The sequence below is a fragment of the Coptis chinensis genome, chromosome 3 (assembly GCF_015680905.1).
Source record: "Coptis chinensis isolate HL-2020 chromosome 3, ASM1568090v1, whole genome shotgun sequence".
NCBI lineage: Eukaryota > Viridiplantae > Streptophyta > Magnoliopsida > Ranunculales > Ranunculaceae > Coptis > Coptis chinensis.
In genome coordinates this window covers 85,948,681-85,971,066 of record NC_141458.1, presented here as the reverse complement: position 1 = coordinate 85,971,066, position 22,386 = coordinate 85,948,681, and the positions used below count along the sequence as shown (strand labels likewise).

General features: G+C 36.2%; 2 protein-coding genes, 1 long non-coding RNA gene and 3 other non-coding genes across 9 annotated transcripts; 5 read left to right on the top strand and 1 right to left on the bottom strand.

Moving 5' to 3' along the window:
• The first annotated feature begins 4,570 nt into the window (after window positions 1-4,570).
• LOC147511294 (protein CONTINUOUS VASCULAR RING 1-like) lies at window positions 4,571-15,252 on the top strand. The gene is made up of 7 exons (XM_086603001.1): window positions 4,571-5,005; window positions 7,918-7,970; window positions 11,263-11,372; window positions 13,220-13,387; window positions 13,466-13,563; window positions 14,340-14,466; window positions 14,872-15,252. The coding sequence occupies exons 1-7, from the start codon at window positions 4,847-4,849 to the stop codon at window positions 14,967-14,969; spliced, it is 813 nt and encodes a 270-aa protein (XP_086459127.1). The 5' UTR covers window positions 4,571-4,846; the 3' UTR covers window positions 14,970-15,252.
• LOC147511295 (uncharacterized) lies at window positions 4,822-7,926 on the bottom strand. The gene is made up of 2 exons (XR_015219315.1): window positions 5,656-7,926; window positions 4,822-5,525 (listed from the first exon to the last, which is right to left on the bottom strand). It is a non-coding gene; the product is annotated as an uncharacterized LOC147511295 (long non-coding RNA).
• A 1,079-nt stretch (window positions 15,253-16,331) lies between the features above and the next one.
• LOC147511290 (uncharacterized) lies at window positions 16,332-21,350 on the top strand. Of its 4 annotated transcripts, none has more exons than XR_015219313.1 (2): window positions 16,332-17,941; window positions 21,125-21,350. XR_015219313.1 is itself a non-coding variant. In XM_086603000.1 (2 exons), exon 2 carries the CDS (start codon window positions 20,142-20,144, stop codon window positions 20,733-20,735), a length of 594 nt encoding a protein of 197 aa, XP_086459126.1. In that variant the 5' UTR covers window positions 16,508-17,941; window positions 19,197-20,141; the 3' UTR covers window positions 20,736-21,104. The 4 variants fall into 4 exon arrangements, 1 of the variants encoding a protein (XP_086459126.1); XR_015219312.1 differs by having other exon boundaries at window positions 21,111-21,350; XR_015219314.1 differs by lacking the exon at window positions 21,125-21,350 and adding an exon at window positions 18,885-19,067.
• LOC147511293 (small nucleolar RNA Z43) lies at window positions 16,697-16,801 on the top strand. The gene has a single exon (XR_015219684.1). It is a non-coding gene; the product is annotated as a small nucleolar RNA Z43 (small nucleolar RNA).
• Window positions 17,028-17,113, top strand: LOC147511292 (small nucleolar RNA U83). The gene has a single exon (XR_015219724.1). It is a non-coding gene; the product is annotated as a small nucleolar RNA U83 (small nucleolar RNA).
• On the top strand, window positions 17,161-17,261 carry LOC147511291 (small nucleolar RNA snR60/Z15/Z230/Z193/J17). Its single transcript, XR_015219688.1, has one exon. It is a non-coding gene; the product is annotated as a small nucleolar RNA snR60/Z15/Z230/Z193/J17 (small nucleolar RNA).
• Window positions 21,351-22,386: the final 1,036 nt, after the last annotated feature.

The window sequence follows — 22,386 nt, the reverse complement described above, 5'->3', positions numbered from 1 at the left end:
TTTCAATTCAAGAAGACGAGGCTCTTTGTAAAGCGTTGATATATGTTAATGAAGATCCAATTGTTGGTGCGGGGCAACGAGTCACACACTATTAAGATAGAATATTAGAGAAATTTAGAGAGAGAGTTGGCAAAAACAACAAAAGAAGTAAGAATTCGGTGTCCTCTCGATTTGGACACATCCAAAAAGTTTGCAACCAATAGGCGGGAATTATCTCCTCTTCGGAGATGACTGCAAGAAGTGGCACAACGATCCAAGATCGGTTGGTCAAGGCAAAAATAACATATGTGTTGGCTCATAACACACACTTTCAATTTGAGCATTATTGGGTCCTCCTCAAGGATAGCTCAAAATGGAATGAAGAATTTGAGAGTCGGTCCACAGCTACATTGAGGAGACAAACCAACGTCATTCTCGATGTAGATGACGAAGTTGTGCCTTCAACACTCACAACGCCGTCGGCAACTCTTGGTGGTGTTCCAATTGATCCATTTCCTACACAAGTTGGGGATGGAAGTGAAGGTGGAGGTGGAAGTGGAAGTGGAAATGCAAGTGGAAGTGAAACCAAAAAAAAACGACCACCGGGAACAAGGGGTGAGAAATAAATGATGAAGAAAGGAGAAGAGAATTACAAGATGATGGGGAATTATTTGGTACAAATGATGAATGCCGCCACTGATAGGGTGAAGATGATGGAGCTCAAGAAGTGGAAATAATACAACAAATTATTAGGACAAAATACTTCTACTCTTGAGCCGGAAGTTGCCGAATACTTCAAGACGATGAAAATGGAGATAATTTGCCAAAGGAGAGAGAGTGAACGTTTGGAACTTCAAGTGGTGCTTTTAATGGGGGTGGTGCTTGTACTACTTAGATTAATTTCAATGTTGTTTTAGTTATTTCATTTCGATTGTTGTTGTTAGTTCATTTCCAATATTGTAATTTCAATTTGAATTTGAATTGTCTTGAAACAACATAAAGTCAAACATAGATAATACTTAAACTATATAACAAACATAAATAATACTCAAAGTACAAACATAGAAATACTCATACTACAATCCTTGATTCGCACGAAATTGTCAAAGGTGATTGACGAGGTTAACTTTTAGTCGAACATTAGTTTATCTGCTCTTAATGTGATGAAATGTGTTGAGTCTTCTTGCAATTTTCTCATTTCGATTCCCGACAACATGCAATGCGACTGGTGGCTCCCAATCTATGTCAATTTGTCAATTTGTCAATCTTCAATATCAATATCTCGTTCATCATTGACAATCATATTATGTCAAATTATACACATTTTTATTATCCGATTAATGTCATCCCTACTCCACATTCGCGCAGGCCTCTTGATTATCCCCCATCTAGCTTGTAAGACACCAAATGCATGCTCCACATCTTTGCAACACACTTATTGTATCTTAGCAAAGAATCCCTCTATATATTTGAGTTGTTGGGTGAGAGATTGTTTGTACAAGTGTAACCCATTTATGATAAATCCCATCGTCTAGCTAGACAGTAACCCATTTTGTATTGGCAACCATTCACGGTGTAATTGCAACGAGGAGCATTACCAGACATAAGATTGTCAAAGAGGTGAGAACATTGAAGTACGTTGACATTGTTGTTTGAACCCGCCATACAAAAAAAAAAGTGTCAAATCCACAAGTCTTGATCGGCAACGACTTTTAAAATTATTGTAGATTTATTCTTATGTCATATATGTGTACATTGTCAGGCCGTAGAACACATTTCTCATTGCCAATGCATACAATCCAAACTTCTAAACATACTCGGGAAGCCATGATTTTCACCTTGTACAAGTAGACATTAAATGTCTTATTCGTTTGGGGCCCTCAAATATTCTTCCTCAAAGACCGCCAACATGGCATCACAAAAATGTTTAAAGCTTTCAAAAATGGTGCTCTTTACGATTTGAACGTATTCATCCCACGCATCCGCACCACAACCATATGCAAGCAAACGAATACAAGCAACCACCTTTTGCATATATACTCGTCAAACATGACTTTCCAATGCCATCAACCCTGTATGTGAAGTACTTGTCATGGTCGGAGATGACTTTCAAGATTCGGAGGAAGAGATGGCGGTGCAACCTAAACCTCCTACGGAAGATATCAAGGGGATACTTCGGGTATTGCACGAAATAATCCCTCATAATCCTATTGTGATCGATCGTCGATTCGATCACAATAAATATACTTTCTACCAGGTATTGAGCCTCGATGATCACGAGTAACTTCGTGCATGTCTTGAAACAACGAGAAAATAGGTACAAACATGTTCTCACCGTCATTCATCATGTTCTCATATTTTGAATGTGAGAAGAAAAGTTGCAAAGTTGATAATGAATTTGAGAAGAAAGGTTGCAAAGTTGAGAATAGTAATACAAAAAGTTTGAGCGAAGACAAAGTTGAGCAATTTGTGGTCTATAAAGTTGACACAAGAAATGAGGTTGGTGGTTGAAGAGTTGATGGTTGAGGCTTTGATGACAAGTAAATGCATGTGAGTGAAAAATTGGTTGAATTTGGCTAAGTCTAAATCGGGTTGAGTGTTTGGAAGGTACGGACGACACAGTGTTTGCCATCCGTCCATTTAATTAAAACGGGAGATACAGACGATATAGTTGTATGTACATAAATAACCAACAAACGGTAGAAACTATGTCGTCTGTCTCCCGGAGCTTATTATGGTAGTTGTTAGCGAATGTCTTAACTTTGGCTGGGTTTTTTACTCCTACCCTTTTAGCGCCCCATTGGGATGACATTTTTGTGGCTGGGGTGCTATATTTACCTTTAGCAGCCCATATAGCCCCCATTGGACTTGCTCTAAGAGGTGCCATAAAGCATGAACTCATGAAGTAGCAGCGTGATCAAAGCTACTATTCTCTCATATTGGAGCCCAACCCAAGACATAAAGGCCTAAGCCTAAGCCCAAGCCAACAACAAAAATAATCAGATAACTAGGGCTGTCAATGGGCTGGACCTAGGTATGTCCAGGCTTGGTCCGATTACAGTCTTTGTTGGTCATGGGAATTGAACCTTGGTCTCATATCTGGCAACTAGAAAGTTATCCAACAGACTACACATTCTATTTGTTCTAACTTTGTTTAATCTAAACTAATACTCTTAAAGCTTAAAAACAAATAAAAAATACAACTACAAGTATCAAAATGTCGGGCCGGGCCACTAATGGACCGGACATAGGTGTGTCCAGAACTGGCCCATTAAAGCTACCGGGTCTAATTTTAAGTCTAAGTCCCTATGTTATCAGTTCGGATCCAATCGGGTTTCGGGCCTAGCCCGGCCCATTGACAGCCTAAAGATAACGAGTACGCTTTGAATTATTATCTGGTAATAAACAGAACAGTTTTCTAGCTTTACCCCCAAGTTCTTTCATCTAGAGGTTTACCCCCCAAGATCACACCACATCCAAGTCAACTGTTATCTTTTTTGTTAATGCATGTAAAAAGACTTTATTCCCCTTTACTCTTTTAATAGTTTTCTAGTTTACCCCCCCATAACTTATGCCAATTAGCTTTATCCCCCCCAGTTCTTTCATCTAGAGGTTCACCCCCCATAACTTAAGCCAATTAGCTTTACCCCCCTAATTATTTCATTTAGAGGTTTACGCCCCCAATACCATAACACATCAAAGTCAACTGAGTTTTACCGTAATGTTTTTGGTCAACACAAATGAAAAGACTCTAATGCCATTTTATAGGTATAATTACATAAATATCCTGTGACTTTGGAAAATACAAAATTGGAATTTAAATCATCTAGGACACATGTCACGATCTTGTGAACTATATCCGACAGCTATACACCATCACTACCATCTAGGGGTGCAAATGGATAGGTTTGAATTCGGATATGGTTGTATCCGAATCCGAAAATTTATACCAATATCCAAACCCGTATCTTAATCCGATGAATATTAAAAAAATTATCCAAATCCGATTTCGGATATCCGAATCAGATATCAGATAATATCCGATCCAAAAATTAAAATTAATTAAAAATTTATTTGCTTTTAATAATTCATTTTACCACTATAAAAACTAGTATAAATATATATATTTATCATTTATTATTATTATTTTGTTATTACAATTTTATATTATTAGTTTATGATTTTATATAATAAAAAAATAATAATTATATATTTTGTTATATACCAATTATTATCAAATGACATCCACACCCTTAGAGTGGTGTATGGCTGTCGAATAGAGTTTACAAGATCATGACATGTGTTATAGATGATATGAATTATAATTTTGTATTTGCCAAAGTTACATGGTATTTATGTAATTATACATAGAAAATGGTATTAGAGTATTTTCATTTGTCTTGACTAAAAACATTACGGTAAAACTCAGTTGACTTTGATGTGTTGTGTTATTGGGGGTAAACCTCTAAATGAAAAAATTAGGGGGTAAACCTTTAGATGAAAGAGTTGGGGAGTAAAGCTAATCGGTATAAGTTTTGGGGGGGTAAAGCTAGAAAACTATTAAAAGGATACAGGGCAATGAATTTTTTTTACATACATTGACTAAAAAGATAACAGTTGATTTGGATGTGGTGTGATATTGGGAGAGTAGACACGTAAAGGAAAGAACTGGGGGTAAAACTATAAAACTGTAAACAGAAAGAGACAAAACCTTGGTTGAGATGCGCTGTTTTCCCCAAAATATACACTCCTCGTCATAAACAAAGTCACTCATTCGAGTCTACCCCTCCTATTTTGAATTTTCTTTTTCTTTCTTTATTTATTTGGAGTTAAATAATAAGAAGACGAAGAAAGTTTCAAAAATAAAATGGGCGATGATAAACCAACGGCTGTAATGGCAAACAGAGAAAGAGATCGTGAACTTCTCATTCCAGTTGCTGATGATTCAATCCATGATGATGATGATGATGATGCTTCTTCTAAACCCTCTTCTTCAAACGCCGCTTCTTCTCACACCGGTAGAGAGGTTCGTTCCTTCGTTCATGTTTTTATGTTATTTCTAATTTGTACGATTAAATACTGAAATTAGGACCACATTCGATTGGGGGAAGAGTCGATCTAGATCATTTTCCAGAGTGTCACTTTGGTTACCTGTTGTTAGTTGTTACAAATCCAATTTTTAGGTTTAAGGAGGAGAAGAAGATGTTGAAGCACCTACTGCTGTATAGTTAGTTTGACTACTTATTAGGCAGTAGCCCCACGATGTTTTGAATTGAGACAGAATGGCGTTCTTGTAGGTGGAAGGGGATTTAAAGACTTTTAAAAATGATCTAGTACGATCGAAGTGAAAGGTTTGGAAGGATGTAGAATGTTACTAATGTCAAAACAAGAGATTGTCCAAGCATGAACGAGAAGAAAAATAATCAAGATTATGAGTCTCGAACCGGTAAAAAGTATAAAACATGCCACTAAATTCATGCATTTCTGATCTCCATTGTGATTTCCCAGGCGATGTTGTCCTTTGATAGATTTTGTTTAACTTTTATCTTCTCGTCTCTCACCACCTCTTCTCTGGAATCCTTGTCAGATAAGCAAGGAAGTGGGAGGTCAGTTATCATAAAGTATAAAACTTTGCTGTAAAGCTCATACACTTGAATATACAGCAAAGTTTTATACTTTATGATATAACTAAATATTATACTTTATACAATTGTAATGTAGGATATCTCATCCTTATGTATCTATATTTAGTTATATTAATAAAATTATACTTGACTGATCAAAAAAATAATATATATATATATTTTTTGGTCGGAAAGCGAGGTTTTAATAGAGGTCCCCTACCCCTTTTCATTAAATAAATAATATCATATCATAGCTTGTTACATTCTCTCACATATTGTTAAAAAAAAAAAAAAAAAAAAAAATTGACGTCCCGGGCATTTACTATTGGTTAATTAAAAGTCAGTGATTAAAATTTACCAGTGAGGCAATCGGTTTCAAGATGCATAATGGCAGGGCAAGGTCTTAGGAAACTGACAGTGCTGTTTAATGTTGCTAATTACAAGAAATAGCTTATCTATTTTTCCATCCGACACTTTGTTGGCTGTAGTTTTGTTGTTAAATGGTATTGTATCTGGAGGTGGTCCTGGGTGAAGTATCAGAGTAGAAACTCCTGTTGTAGTGGCAGTACCTCTTGCAGTCTTTAAGAACTACAATTAGAGGTCTACTCTAACTCTAGTCTCTTATAGCATCAGGTCGATGGCATGTTCATAATAAAATTGTGGAATATGTCTTCACCATGTAGGCGATTCAGAATGGGAAATGAGGCTTGCTTGGTTATCTGTAATAGTCAAAGGTGGGGCCTCAAGATCTTTTTGTACTTTGGAGCAAGCTGAAGCATCAGGGTATGCAAGGATTCATTGCTAGGAAAATCTCATTCTCTTGATTGCCTAATTTGTGAATATTCATTTATGTTACTATCTACAATCTAAGGAGCAATGATTGGCGGGAACTCCGGGAAGGTATATGCTTATTTGAGATTTTTAATCAGTTGAGGGCATACGACATGGATGAGAGTACCAGTAGATGATTCTTTGTGTTTAACGAGGATGAAGATCGAAGACACTGCCAGGCATTTGTTGGGCTAATATAGCAGATGGATGAGAGCCACATACATAGAAGGAATGTTTTGTAGCAGTATACAGGGTGTGAGTTCTTGTGAGTGTAATCGCATATTACTACCATCCACAGTGGAATGCTTTAATTTGAAATAAGCACTGATAGAATCTCAGTTGACTGAAAGATGAGGTTTTACCGTCAACATCATTTGGTTGTTAAAAGGAAACTAGGCTTTTGATTTTAGTAGCTTGGAACAACTTTTATGGACAGTTTTTGTGATGTGGATTAAGTATTACTGTTTGGACTGTTGAAGTTTGGAATGTATATGTGTTACACTTCATAATTCGTTTTATATTAATTTAATTAGTATTTACTTGAATATAAAACTGTATACACATTGCTCTGTTAAGCACCTGAAAGGAAAATTGTAAGTATATACTATTTACTGATGGGACATAATTTAATGATATTTAGAGAAGATTAGACTGTTCCCAAATCACCACAGTATTTGTGGTTTAGGTATACTTCGAAGTAGAATCTTCTAGGATTTTATTAGCTACTTATAATAGATCTCTTTTCTTTGACTTTTGGTTCAAATTAGCAATTAGGAATTAGGCTTTAGCAATGGTTTACTGGACTTAAAAAACTTTATGGCAATTTGTTGACGAGTTAGTTTGATTGGAAAGTGGTGTTTTTATTTTGTGAAAAATGAAAATATTATTAACTGTTCTGTTTGATTCTTGTTGTTCTATAACTTGACCCGTGATTTTCTTTTGGAAGTCATGCTTTCAAAGATATTACACAAATATTTCCGTTCTTTTTAAGGAATGAACTTGTACTTATGTCAATACTACGAGACAAGTAGTATTTCACAAAAGAGTACTCGTTTGGTCAATTTTTTGGGGGTTGGCCAAGAAGATTTTGCGATTAAATGGATTTTATACTTGGAATAGATCTTAAAATTTATTGATCTACTAGGGTGAGTATGTTCTCAACACTTCGGCCATGTTTTCATTGATCTTATTTTAGTTCTTTTAGAGCCCTCAAGATGTATCTTCTTCTAGTTGTTGTTTTTGGTGGTTTGTGGCTTTATGTTATACGAGGCCAAATAATCTTAATTACTTTACTCAAAAAGTTTCTGTTGATGAAACTACTCTTTCACTTTCTCACTTACAATCATTTGAAGGAAAGCGAGATTCTTGGCATTAATCAATGCTTATAGCGATTCTGTAGATTCTTCTGCATACTCTTTTCTCTCCTGCAGCTTGGTGAAGCAACTTGGATTCCTCCTTACTTGATCATGCTTTCATTCTGCAGGCTTTTTCCAAAGTTGTTCAAAGTTGGGCTTCAAAAAAGTTCATGACTGGATGGTTAGCATTTTCTTTTCTACTTTTTTTGTATACTCATTCATTCTCTCTCTCTCTCGTTGGTGGTTGTTGTTGTTATTATAATTAATAATAATAATAAATAAATAAAATAACAACAACAACAACAACAACCACAACCACAACAACACCAACAACAACCAATAAGAGATTATTATTATTATAATATAAACTCATATGCAAAATCTCCACACTTTAGTATGGTGACTGTATGCCTGTAATAATAATAATTGTTGAACTGCTATTCCTACTCTTGAGTCACAATGTCATAGGGAGGACAACTCCTGAATGCACCAGTTCCCTTTCCCCCCCTTAAATGGGACAGTATAATCCCTAGCTTATCAACTCGGGGTCGACTGGTTATGCTACTGAAATAATGATGGAAAATTTGCATTTTACCTGGAAATTTGGATGGATAAATTAAACACATCTTTGATACTTTTAGAATAATGAAATAATCCTTTACTCAAAAAGGTACTTGAGTTTTGTGGTCCTTTAACTAGTGCTACAATGAGAAATGGAGACAAATGGACTGTGTTGCATGGGTACGCTTATTATTCCGGCGTGTCCGTCGTGTCGTGTCGACACCGACACCGACACGACACAGATTCGCCGTTCGAATCTATACTCAGTTTCAAAGAAAAAAATAAAAAAGATTAAGAAAGAAGGAAGAGAGCGAGAAATGGAGTAGACTGACCTGATGTTGTCGGCTGTGCACTATCTTCTTCAATGGTGGCAGCTGCAACCCATATCTAGGGTTTATTTAACACAATTAAGAAAAAGTGGGCTTTTAATAAGTGATGTGGGCTTTAATAAGTGACGTGGGCTTGGGCTATTTTCTTTATTTCTTCCATAGATAGGATTAAATGGGGCTTTTAATAAGCAATGTGGGCTTGGGCTTTTTTGGAATAGTTATATTCAAGATCTAAACTTGTTTTAAATGGCAAATGGGCTTTATCAAAATCTCTCTCTATATATTTTTTCTATTTAAAATAATTTATTTTTTAATAAAATATAATATAAAATTAAAATATTAGCCGTGTCCCTGTGTCTTGATTTTCAGACCTCGCCGTGTCCAAATCGCCGTACCCGTGTCCAAACCGCACACTCGTACCCGTACCCATGCAACACAACAAATGGAGTAGTAGGTTCTGGTCCCTTTTTTTTCTTTTACATTTCAAACAGTCTCGAGGTGATCCAGCCATTATCTGAGTTTGGAACACCTTGAGATGTAAAACCTTGGACCAAAATGGAAAAAGCTAACAATCAATTTAATGTCTCCATTTCCTTGTTAGGGGGATCAGAGCCCAAATATCCCATTCATGAATTTGCTCGCAAACACAGGGTTATTTGAAACCTGTTTTCATCATCTCCAGTTTAAGTACTTCCTAATGGTGTTTTCTCACCCTGGCTCCTGTCTTTTTTATGTCAAATACTAACGAAATAACTTTGTTGACAAAAGTATATCTGGTTCCCTTTTTTATTGGGCAGGTAAGTACAATAAAGTTCTTATGTTGATACACATCAAATACGGATTAATTATTGGAAAAAGAGAAAAATCCTAGGTTACATGGATATGGCACTTTTGAAAAAAAATGTGTGTCGACACCGTGTCGACACCGTGTCGACACACCTAAAAACGGCAAAATTCGGCAGATCTAGAAGAGAAGAAGAAAAAATTGAAAACAATAGAAAAAGAAATAAAGAAATAAAGAAAGAAAGGAAGAAGAAGAAGATTAGAAGAAGAGTTAGTGGGTTACCTGTTTTAGCTTCGTCTTATTTATTCCTCTTGACTTTTGAGGTGGTGGCGGCTGAGTTCTTGTTGCAGATCTAGATCTAGGGTTTGTGTTTGAGGTGGATATTGGGTAATGACTAAAAGTCTAACTAAACATTGGACCTGTATGCCTGTTCAAAACTTGGGCTTGTATACAAAACAATTTACTGGGCTTCTCTTACTTGGGCCGTATTTTATGTCTAACTAAACATTGCAAATAGGCTTAATTTTTATTAGGCTTCTCTTATATGGGCTGTGTTTTATGTCTAACTAAACATTGCAAGTAGGCTTAATTTTTATTGGGCTTTTCTTACATGGGCCGTGTCCCCGTGTCGATCTCCAACAGCTCGCCGTATCCGACATCCCGTGTCCGTGTCGGACACCGACACACGTGCCCGTGTCAATGTAACTTAGGAAAAATCAAATATGGATACTCGTGTTGATGATTTAGACCATGTCCTGTGTTCTCTGGAAGAAGGATTTTGGAATCTCAAAATAAAGAAATTGCTCATCTTTGTCCTTTGTTCATTGCTAGAATCTTTTCACCCCTGTTCTTTTACCTACAATTTTACCCTGATGTTATGTCATCGTGGAGCTCTAGCTATTGGTATGAAGGTAGGACCAGCTGGCCCCAAGTGAGACTTGGACAGAGATGATCAGATGGTCCAAAAGAAAATTAGATTGAACATCTTACAAGCTTGTAATATTATTAAGAGTTTAAACCTATATCTTTATTAGTCCCTGGTAACATAATAAATGACCAGAGACATAAATTTTTTTTTTTGGGTGCGTGTGCATGTGTGGATTAGTCCCATGGACACTTTGATAGGTGGGCAAGTACATATTTTACTCCTCCTAATAAATGCAATATGTCTCGGAATACTTTAAATTAGATGACTACTTGTAGACTAGTAGTCAAGAAGAAATGATGTATGGACAGTCGGGCACTCAATTACGCAATGATATTATCATCTTGTAATTTTCTGAACATTTTTTAATCGCTCAAAAGTATTTTTCTTTCCTGTGTTAATTTAAATCAACATATCAGAGGCAAATGATAAAAGGCTACAATTGACTTGTGGGTGGTAAATTAAGTAATCGTCTACTGTTAATGGTATTGAGAATGGGGGGGGGGGAGTAATTCTTAGTAGCGTTCTATGTTGTGGGTTTACTCCCACATATTAAATAGTTAAAAGAGATATACATGATCTCTCCTTATTGAGGGAGAAGAGCATCTTGTAAATGTGATCTTTGCTAACATAAAATTTCCTTTTATGTTTTCACATTGTAATACCGGTGAAGAACTTTGGTACCCTTATCATGAGAAACTTTAGGCTACTGGCAACTAATGAAAACAAAAAGCATCATATTATGTCTAGAATAGGATAGTATTGTTGTTTATATATATTTGAACTGAAAAGATGATGTGTCAACTTGAGATTTAAGTGCCTTTTTAGTGACAACTAGTTATGTATTTGCTACTCATTGGTTTACATTTTGCAGTGTTATCCTACTTCCGATAGCAATCACATTCTACATTACATGGTGGTTCATTCATTTTGTGGATGGTTTTTTCTCTCCAATCTATGCCCAACTTGGAATTGACATTTTCGGTGGGTAACTATTTTCTGCAAAATAATAATATTTTCACTGTATCGTTTCCTGCCATATATGTCAACGTCGGATAAAAGTTCCTGAATACTCTTCTGCTGGGAAGAAAAGCAGAATGAGTTGTGCAGTTGTGCTGTCTTTCAGTTATGCCTCTCCTAGGATTGAAGCTCCTTCTTTTCTTTTTTCTCTTTTAAGGAAAAGGAAAAAGAGAGGATAAGTTGGCATTGTAGCAGATTCAGTAGATTCATAAAGATCAACTAGAAGTAATTGTGTAGACTATGTTGGAGCTCTAAATAGAAATCTCATTTTTAGGTCTATGCAGTTATAGGGCAAGAGCTGTGCTCGAGCCTAGGTAGCTAGTGCTTGGGAGTCGGGCCTAGCTTTGGGTTACTAGAGGCACAGATTCTCAACATGCTTTTGATGGCTATGATTCAGTTCATAGATAATTGTTCCACTACGTACTATGTATTTTAAAGAAATTTGTATCATAAATAAAAAAAGAAATTATCGCTTAAAATGGAATAACATGGGGGCATGGGATGGTCGCTAATATAAGACAATTTTCTTTTACTTGTCTAAAATCGCTATGTTGGAACTTGGAAAAAGTGCATGTACTGTGGCATGGATAGATTTCGACGCATACCTAAACAACATTACCTTATTATCTCTACGTGAGGACGGAGTAACAACTGGACAGGAGACGTAAGATGATTTTGAATGTTCAAGGTTTGAGAAAAACATGTGTTTTATATTGCTAATACTTTTTTCCCAGTAGAGGTTGCCACTGACACAATATGGCACCATCTTTCTGAGCATTGGATAATTTTGTTCTGTTTGAAAGTTTAGTTTTGCAATTTGAAGAAATGCAACTGTTTGTTTTTGTTGTAATGTCAGTATATATGTCAAATCTTTTGTTGAATGATAATTGTAAGAAATTGTCTTGGATGTGAGTTGGCTTCCACTAGGTGGAAAACTGTAGCATCCATCCACTAGGCTCACTAGGATGGAACACGTTGAATTATATGGGTCTTTTGTTTTAACCAGCACAAGTGCTCAGACCTTTGACCATAGGTGTTCGTGACATAGGACAATATATGGGAACTATTCCCCACCCTCGGATACAATGATGGAATCTAAAAATAGAGTACTATGAAAAATCACAGTAGCAATCACATAGGCAAATTTTGATAGAAGAACTCGAAATGAGTGCTCTTGAAGGTGGTGCATGAAGGAACTTTGCCCTTGGAAACCCACTGTTTTGTAAAGTTTTGTGATATAGGACAATACGAGGGAACTATTCCCCACCCTCATATATCAGTGGTCCAAGGTGTTTAAGGAGTTTTAGATATTGTCGTTTTGAGCAATTCTTGTTTAGATTGAACCAATTGCTAGGTTTGGATATGCTGTGATTGGTATTTATCTGCATGGTTGTAATGCTTTTCTATTGTATTGTAGGCTATCTGAGCCTATGTTTATTTATGATAAGTAAACTTTGACTGAACCAAAAATAAATAAATAAAAGAAAGTCCCTACTCTCCAATACAATTGATGGGATCTAAAAAAAAGAGTACAATGAAAAATTACAATTGCAATTGCTTGGGGAAATTTTGATAGAAGAATTCTTCATGAGAGCTTTCAAAGGTGGTCATATGGTTAAGTTTGTGAATATCCTCCACTAAAAAGTGTGTTTAGCAGGAAAATTGTGCCATCAAACACACTGTATATACTTGTCCTCATTCCTGACTTTCCATTTGATTCTGTGGCAGTATTTCTACATTTAACTTTCATGCTCATCTGCATATCTACATATGGCCACGTCCTTTGTTCTTATCTTTCCTTGTGAAATCAGGTCTTGGGTTTGTTACTTCCATAACATTCATATTCTTGGTTGGGGTATTCATGTCATCATGGCTGGGCGCTTCAGTTCTGGGCCTTGGTGAGTGGTTCATCAAAAGGATGCCATTTGTTCGCCATATCTACAATGCATCCAAACAGATTAGCTCTGCCATATCACCTGGTATGCTTTGGTTTGTTCTTCTCTCGTTTATTGACATGTTTATTTTTGCATTTCTGATGTCTACTTTTATTATTACAGATCAAAATACACAGGCCTTCAAGGAAGTTGCAATTATCAGGCATCCACGTATTGGCGAATACGCATTTGGTTTCATCACGTCATCTGTCGTCCTTCAGGTTCAAGTCAATTCCATGCTTTGATCTTACAGTGAAACTATGCTATTGCTGTCATGTTAACACAATTATGCATTACTTGCATATACCTCATGAAGGAATCAAAAGGATTGAGGCATATTTCAGTTGTAAAAATGTAAAGAAAAATTGGGTTTTTATTACAGAAGAGCTGCATATTGTACTGACAGATCATCATCCTCTCTTTTCTTTCCGCCTTTTAGTTATTTATTTTAGGAAAACAGTTTTATGATGTGAATCTTGGTGGAGGCAAACAAGGCTAAACACCAATTTGTAAAAATAAATTAAACCCAATTGATAGAACTTTGGGATTTCTTGCAAGCCCTGAAAACTAGAAAGAAGGAAACTAAGATTATAATATAATATAAGAGGAAAAACTAAAGTGCTGGGTCCTTCAAACAGTGATCATGTGGTTTGAGTACCTCACGAAAGATGTAAACATAGGAAGCTTGCGTATCAGATATAAACTCAGCCATCCGCCCAATAAAGTATCAGTCTCCTTCGTCCAGCATTATATTTGCAATGTGTACATGTAGCCATAGTAGTTGGATTGAATCAACTGCCTATTAAGTTGTAGATGCTTCTAACAACTTATGTAAGCAATAGACTTTCAATGACAATCATCATAGCAATATCAGTTAATTTACCACAAGATTGTTTAACTTTTGTTATAACCATTAAGTTTTCTTTTTGGTCTAATTTGATTGGTATAGACTCTAGAGTAATATTGGTCTAAAAGTTTAGTTCGTGACTTGATTCAGAGCTATTCCGGAGAAGAGGAGCTGTTCTGTGTTTATGTTCCTACCAACCATCTTTACATAGGGGATGTATTCTTAATTAATTCCAGAGATGTCATTAGACCGAACTTATCGGTTCGGGAAGGCATTGGTAAGTCTAATTTTGTTATTCTTTGCATATCTTTTATTGTCTATGAGTTCAACAAACTATTTTTTTGGATGAGCCTCGCTCACTTCCACTTAATCTCATCATCTGATTGGTCATACTGTAACCCCGCTCGAGCAAAAGAAATAACCTGAGAACATTACTCAGTCTGACAACCTATTTTTAATTTTTTTTTTATCATTCACTTGCTGTGACCTTGACCTCCGAGTGAAATCTACGACGTGGTAGTGTTTATTGTGGTCTGTAGGCATTTTGTTGAGGTCTGGAATGAGAAGTGAAAGTTTTTGATTTACGTGTTTCTAGTTGACATGGGAAAATAGGCGTGAATAAGAAAGAACGTATTCGTAGACATTTGGATATGATGACATCTTGTATCTTCTTTGACTGCAGAAATTGTTGTCTCTGGAGGCATGTCTATGCCCCAAATCCTTTCAACAATGGAGACACAGACAATTCAAGTGGACAGAACTAGATCTGCGAGAAGCTAAAACAAATGTTTTAACATACGTGTTGCGTGTTAGTCACTCTCATTCTAGGATGGGGTGCAAGGATGGCAACTGTGATTATATCAGTTTTCAGATAGCTTGATATTGGAAAACTTTATTCAGTAATTAAAATGGGATGGTGGATTCTGATGACAGATGTAACATTTTCGCTTATTAGTTTTCTGAAATTTGATGTAAAATGTAGACGCGGAAGCTTGGGAAAAGGAAATATACTGTATTTAATTGATTTTTGTTTTCCACTTTTAAAACATTGCTTTGTTGTCCAGAGATTGTCGTTTTTGATGTTGTTTTTATTTTTATGTCATGGATGCTTTGTTGCACCAAATTTCCACGTCTATTACACAGGCTTGCAACTATATATTGTACTAATGTGTGAAGATTCAACTTGATTTGAACTCCAGTTTGCAACTCAGCCAGCTGAACATCAATATCTGAGAGGTTTGGATTTGTAGAGTAAGGGGCCATTTGTTTTTGCCTCTTATAAGACCTTGAGGTCTTATAACCTCTTATAAGATGTGGCTCAGTGATTTTGGACATTTTTTTTGTTTGTTTTTTGCCTCTTATAAGATTCATTCTACTGAAATGTCTTATAAGAGGTTCCAATTATATAAGTACCAAAATTAGATCTACTTCAATATAAGTCTTTATAACTTGAAAAATGACTCAAACACCCCCGTCCATATACCCCAAATTCATTTATCTCTTTCTTCCATTTTCATTATTTTATTTTCCAAATAACTCCATTACCCCTAACCACCACCGACTACCACCACCACCACCACCACCACCACCCACCACCACCATCAGCACCACCACTACCACCACCACCACCACCACTCATCACTATTAAGACCAATATCTTCACCTCCACTACCACCACCACCAATCTTATTAAAACTATTACAACCACCACCACCACCGCTTATTAAGACATCCACCACCTCTACTACCACCACCACCATCCACGCTATTAAAACCAATATCATCACTTTCACTACCACCACCACTTTTATTAAGACCACTACCACTACCACCGCCAATTATTAAGGTAGTTTTCTAAAATTGATATTCTAATTATCAAAATTGATTTGAAACCCAAAATCAAACTATCGTTTATTTCAAATTAATATATTCAAATTAAATGTGATGTAGAGTAGGGTTATATTTGTCAAATAACCATCTATAAGATGTCATGATTTTATTTTTTTTCTATTTTACAAGTCTTTATAAGAGGAACTTAAAATTAAAAACAAACCACTTTATAAGACCCTCTTATAACACATGGTCTTATAAGACCCTCTTATAACTTAACCCAAAAAAACAAATAGCCCCTAAATCTGACTTATAAATGGGTCGGTATATGAGTTTACCACTTTACTCGCTATGGTAATGAAGAGAGAGGGATCACGCAAAAACTGGAATTACATTACCGAAGCAATACAAAATCAGTAAACAATATCAACGGTTAACACTTTGAATTACTAAAGCAAGGACTTCTATAAGACGGTTAGACCCACACGATAGGGACCCAGTTTAGAAAGAATAAAACACCACAAAACCCTAACCCTAAAAGCCTTTCTATATAAGTACCAATACTTCACGTCTCAAATCAAATACTCAGTTTACACTTCTTCATCTAGGGTTTATTTTAGGTTTAGTTGTTGATTAATGGGATAGATGTTTTTAGTTAGTTTAGAATTAGATGTAGGGGACGATGACGATGATATGTACAAGGTCTCGTTCGTCGTAATGGCTTTGTTAATAGCAGAGCCTTGCCGACCATCCTGATATATCACCACCCATAAGCTGAGTCCCTCCTCAAAATTATCATTTTGATTCATCTTTTCTTTATTGTTTTTTTTTAATCTTATTTTTGTATTTTTGAAAAGAAAAGAAAAAAAGGCCGATGATTATAAACATTTTAATAGACAAGCATATGTCTGAATCATTCTATGTTGAAAATCTAATCTTCTCTATGAGGCCTTGTTATTTATTTATTTATTTATTATTACTATTCTTGTTTTGAATTATGGAAGAAAAAACCGATGATGAGAGTTGGTATAAAATTTCAGTTATGAAATATTTTGTGATTACATACTTACAACTACTGCCTTCCTTCTGAGGTTTTTTTTAATCATTGGTGAGTTGTAGTTCAATTGTTCTTATTCAAGAATGGAGTCAAGTGATGATTAATTGCATAGTTCAGATGAGATTGACAATCAATCTTTGATTAATTTTTAGAAATTAGTCTTTCGCTCCTATCTGATGACTCCATCTTGTTCAAGTGATCGTTCCTCCCCTAAGAAAACCCATTTAATATTGTTTGCAATTAAAGTTTTGCATACGTTAGTTCTTAGACGATGCATTTAGTTTGGATAGCCTAGTTTATTAAATGTTTGAAGTTTTTTCTCATTCTTGATATTGAAGACGAATGCCTGACTGGGAACTTGAGTGCTGCCTGAAAATATTGATCGGTCTTTATATCCTTCAAGTCATCCATCAATTTCACTGAGACAATGTGAGGAGAAAAGGAGGACAGATGAATGTGTTACCTTGAGACATTTCGAGATGAGTGGGACTGCATACATTAAATCAGAAAGCATTACTCAGAATCGTAAAGAGAAAGGAGTAGAAGACCCTGTGTTAGACAGGGAATGTAAAAAAATTAATGAATTTTGTGTTAATGGGCCCAATGAGTGGGAGAGAGAAGATAATTCTATCAATCCCAACAAAGCGGGGGATGTTTATACTCTGTTTAATTCAAGGATTAAAGCTAATAGGAATTGGAGGAATTGGGAATCTGCTATCGACATGGATACTTCATTTGAAGCAGAACCTAAACTCTGTATGAGAGCTGTTTGTGCTCTGTATCGGCAGCATAAGTGTCAGGAGAAACCAATGGGGCAGTCTTTACATTTCACTAGTCGAGGATTTAGTAAATCTGATGAACGGAGGTATGGGTTTGAAAGTTCATTTTCTTTTCTAATACAAAATTCTATCGAATGGTTTCTTATATTATGAAAAGTTGGCTTTTACTGCTTTGTTTTTATTCACAGTATTTTTCTTCTTTCCTGGTAAATTTATATTAGCATGCCGTAGCTTTTTGGTCCTCATTTACATGTATAAGTGTTTTAAGACAAGTTGGAACTTTAGCAAAACAGCTTAACTTGTTTGAATTTCTATGATTGGGAAGCTTTTGCATTATAACTTTGCGAGGTAACATCTGTTATGTGGGCTCTCTCTGGGTGTGCCACTTGTTTTAGTGCCATGCTAATGGAGCAAGAGGTGTGATGCACAGAATGAGTTGGATAGTAAGGAAGAAGGATGTCGTAGTTACGATGCACATTGATACCTGCCCATCCCGTCTGCTAAGGCAATGTACATAAATTCTATATTTAGGATATTATGGCTTTAATGCATGGTTTTATGAACTGGTTTTTTAAACTGAATTGGACCAGACTGATTCCAGTTCAAATCACCGGTTAAACCCGTCTGGTTCTTTGTTGAGAAAAGTCATTGCAATTACAATGCATTTAAGGTTAATAAAATAAAGTATCTAATGGTTAAATTGAGTCAACTTGGTCGGGTTGAGTAAAGACCCCATTTTCTAACTTACAGTTGAACCACGGAGTTCATCGGTTCCTAACGGTTCATACCGGCCAGTTAAAACTTGAACTCGTTGGAGTTGTAAAACCATGCTTTAATGATTAAAAAATAAAATAAAATGGACAAGTATTTAATTTTTTGATATCTCATCTTTAGTTTGGACAGGTGTTTTTTGTTGAGCTTTCATGCTCCATTTGTATAAATAGTTATGAAGATTGCATTTGCTTTACTTTCCAAGTTACTGGTTTATGTTTTTTTACGATATTGTGACTTGGTCAATTGATCATTCAGAACTGTCCATGGACTCCTGGAGACTTAGACTACTGTAGGGATTTGCTGAATAGATCAATATGCATGGAAAGTTATATTATGTGTTCAGTGTTCTTTCTGTGAAATGGATACTGGAGTGACTGCTTTATGCGTCTTTTTTCCAAGCATTTGGTGATGTAAGATAGTGTCTCATTTTGAATTCTATACAGTTTCTTTTTGATCATTTCAAAACAGTTCTTGACTTGTGAGAATCAAATGAGAAATTTTGAAGGAGCCATAAGAATAAGACTTCTATCCCACTTTCTCTAAATTTTTGTGAGTTTTGGCTCTTAGTTTCAAGATGATGGAGAGGTTAGAGTTGGACCAACCTCCACAACCGGCCAGCTAAACCGGCATCCATAACAGCCTCCTTACCTGGAGGCATAGGATGGACTAGTCTCACCTACACATTCTACCGGCCCAGCTCCACGCTATAGATTTTCTGGTCATGTAACATTTTGGGGCCCTTAGAATGGTGAAGACTTTTTTTCTTGTCTGTGTAACTTCCTCCTTGTAAATTGTATTAATCGGAGATCTTTAGCAGGGAGGAAACGTTGAGTCTAGTGTGACGAAATCTAAAGTTTTCATGTGGGAAGTTCTATTGTATATAGTTGGTGTAGATAGCAACTGTGGTCTTAATTTTTTACACAGGGTTATAGTTAGAACTTATTAAATACAGTTTCTTCATCGTCTCGTAACAGTTCAAAAATTATGAAATTGATGACTTTTGAATTAGCAATTGGAGGAAGAATAAGAAGAAAAATTATCTCCCTTTATATGAGAGGTTTGGATTTGTAGAGTAAATCTGACTTTAAAATGGGTCGGTATATGAGTTTACCACTTTACTCGCCAAGTTAAATCTTGCCTTACCGAATCAAAGTCAGTCAAGTCACATATGGTAAATACTATGGATGATGATCGTGAAATTCTTCAAGGAATAGGTGCTTCATAAGACAGTGGAGCTCATATAGCAGCTGCCATTACCGAATTTAGTGAAGGTTAATGAAGACAGAGAGAGAGATCACAAATTCACATTGCAAAAACTGGAATTACATTACTACAGCAATACAAAATCAGTAAACAATATCAACGGTTAACACTTTGAATTACTAAAGCAAGGACTTCTAAATTAGAAGTTGAGTTCTATTTTGATTGGAAGTTGGATTACTTCCTACCATGTATATAAGGAAACTTTGAAAGAATTCATAGAAGTTCTCGTTCCCAACTCTTCTCTCCAACATGGTGGGTGTGGTGAGATACTGGCCTGACCAACCTCCACAATGGGCAAACCTCGAAGAAGAAGAATTTGAAGAAGAAAACTGGGAGGATTGCAGATTACAAAGATTAGCTAATCACATATCTTTTCGACATGAAACCGAACAATTGGAGGAGGACATTGATAATGAAGATGCTACTGTGGAAGAGAGGAGACAACTGCTTAGAGAAATATTTCTTCAACGGCATCACCTAGACCAAGAACACGATGCTTATGATGAAGAAGAATATGACGAGGAGGAAGATGAGGAGGAGGATGAAGTGATTATGACTGATAGGAATAATTCCAATATCTTGGAGAAGCCTGTTTATGTTCCCAAGACAGAATGGGACACCTTAGTTGAACGCGGACACATTGATGACGAACGATGTGTGCTTGAGTTGATGTATGAGAAGGGGGTGGAAGAGAGGAAGGCTGAGACAAAACAGATTGTGGCTGAGTTTATTCGAATGGATCAATGTAGCAGCAAGAACTTGGAATCGAAGGCTGATGATATTGTTGATGATATAATGAGGGGGGGGGGGGAGGAAGATGTTCAAACCCGTACCCCTACCTGAACCAAAACTTAGGTTAATGCCACAAGTCTTCACATCAGATGGAGATGATAATTCTGTAAACACTGACACTATATTTATGCGCAATTTCTCTGCTCCGACTGGTGAAGATAAGATGAACAAAATCAATACTGCCCAAGGTCATGCAGGTCAAACACTTCAGATGCCGTAGAACGGAAACATCTCGTTAATGAAGATACAAGTTGTGCAAGATCATCTGTAATTTGCTAATTGTTTTTTTTTAAGTGATTACCTTATGATTGTTTTCAACAAATTTTTACAATAGTGGTAATGCTGTTTACATATTGTCATGGGCAAATATCATCACCCCGATATTCCAGCCCAAATATGGCGATATTTTGATAATTGGTATTATAGTTTGTATGTTGCAGGGTTTAAGACCGGAAAAGGAAGGAGAAGAAGAGAATGAACACGCGTCAGTTAGTGATTGGAGAAAGCTAGTATCACAACACTATATAAAGAGTATAAGGGGAAAGAAAGAGGCATTCCGAATTCATTCAAGAAAAATCTATAAACCAGAACAAAGAAAGAGAGAAAAAGGAAAATGTGTAACCACCATTGATACTAATACTAAAAGCTTAATTCCAGTTCTTTCAATCTTGTTTCTAGCTCTTCAATAGTTTCTTGTTAATTGATCTTAGAGATACATCTTCTCCAACTACATTGGCGTCGTTTGTGATTCAAGGATCAAGAAAGAACATTTCTTTTCTTGTTTTCTTTGAAGTTTTGAATCTATTGTAAAGGAGTTGGAAGGAGTTTTGATAGTATCAGTGGAGAATAGGAGTTTGGTTAAAGAGTTTTGTCAAGATGCTTCCCAAACGAGCGACAACAAGTAAAGCATTAATGGTTGAGGAAGCAAGTACGTCTTAAGCAACATCTAAGAATGCAGATCGTAGAACTAGACGATCAGTAAGTAGAATGGTGGAAGAAGTGGATGAGATACGAGAGGAAGAAGTATCTCTGAAAGATTTGTTGAGAAGGATGGCTGAGTTAGAAAAAACTAATCAGATGTTAATGGCTGAAAATAAAGCTGTCAGGGAAGAAAATGAAAAGCGTGCTGAAGACGCTATGTATGAGAAGGATGACGAAGAGTCGAGTTCAGGCACCCCAATAGTACGAAAGAGTCACCTTGAGGAGGTAAGAAGAAGCCATCCTGAAGAAGTACAATCTATAGCGAGAACGACACCGAAAGTGGTGCAAGAAGAAGAAGTTAAAGCACCAGTCACAAAGGAGTTGGTGCAGGAAATGATGAAGAAGCAATTAGGAGATTAGTTATTGGAAAAGGTCTTGGCCTCAATAAGAAAGTTGGCAGATGATGTCGGTAGAAATCCATTGAAAAAGGAGATAGAGAGGGCCTTGTTACCTCCAAAGTTTAAGAATCCAAAATTTAGCCAGTATGTAGGGGCTACTGATCCCATGGACCATCTTTTTAGTTATCGACATCAGTTCTCGATATATCAGGGTACTGAATATTGGGATACGTACAGTACTATGTCGATCATTTTCATCAAGCTTGAAAGGAAAAACACTAAACTGGTTTTGCCCAATTCCGGAGGGATCCATTTCGTGTTTTCGAGAAATTGAAGAAAGGTTCCTCACTAATTACGGTCACCAGAGGGTGAAACCAAAGCGG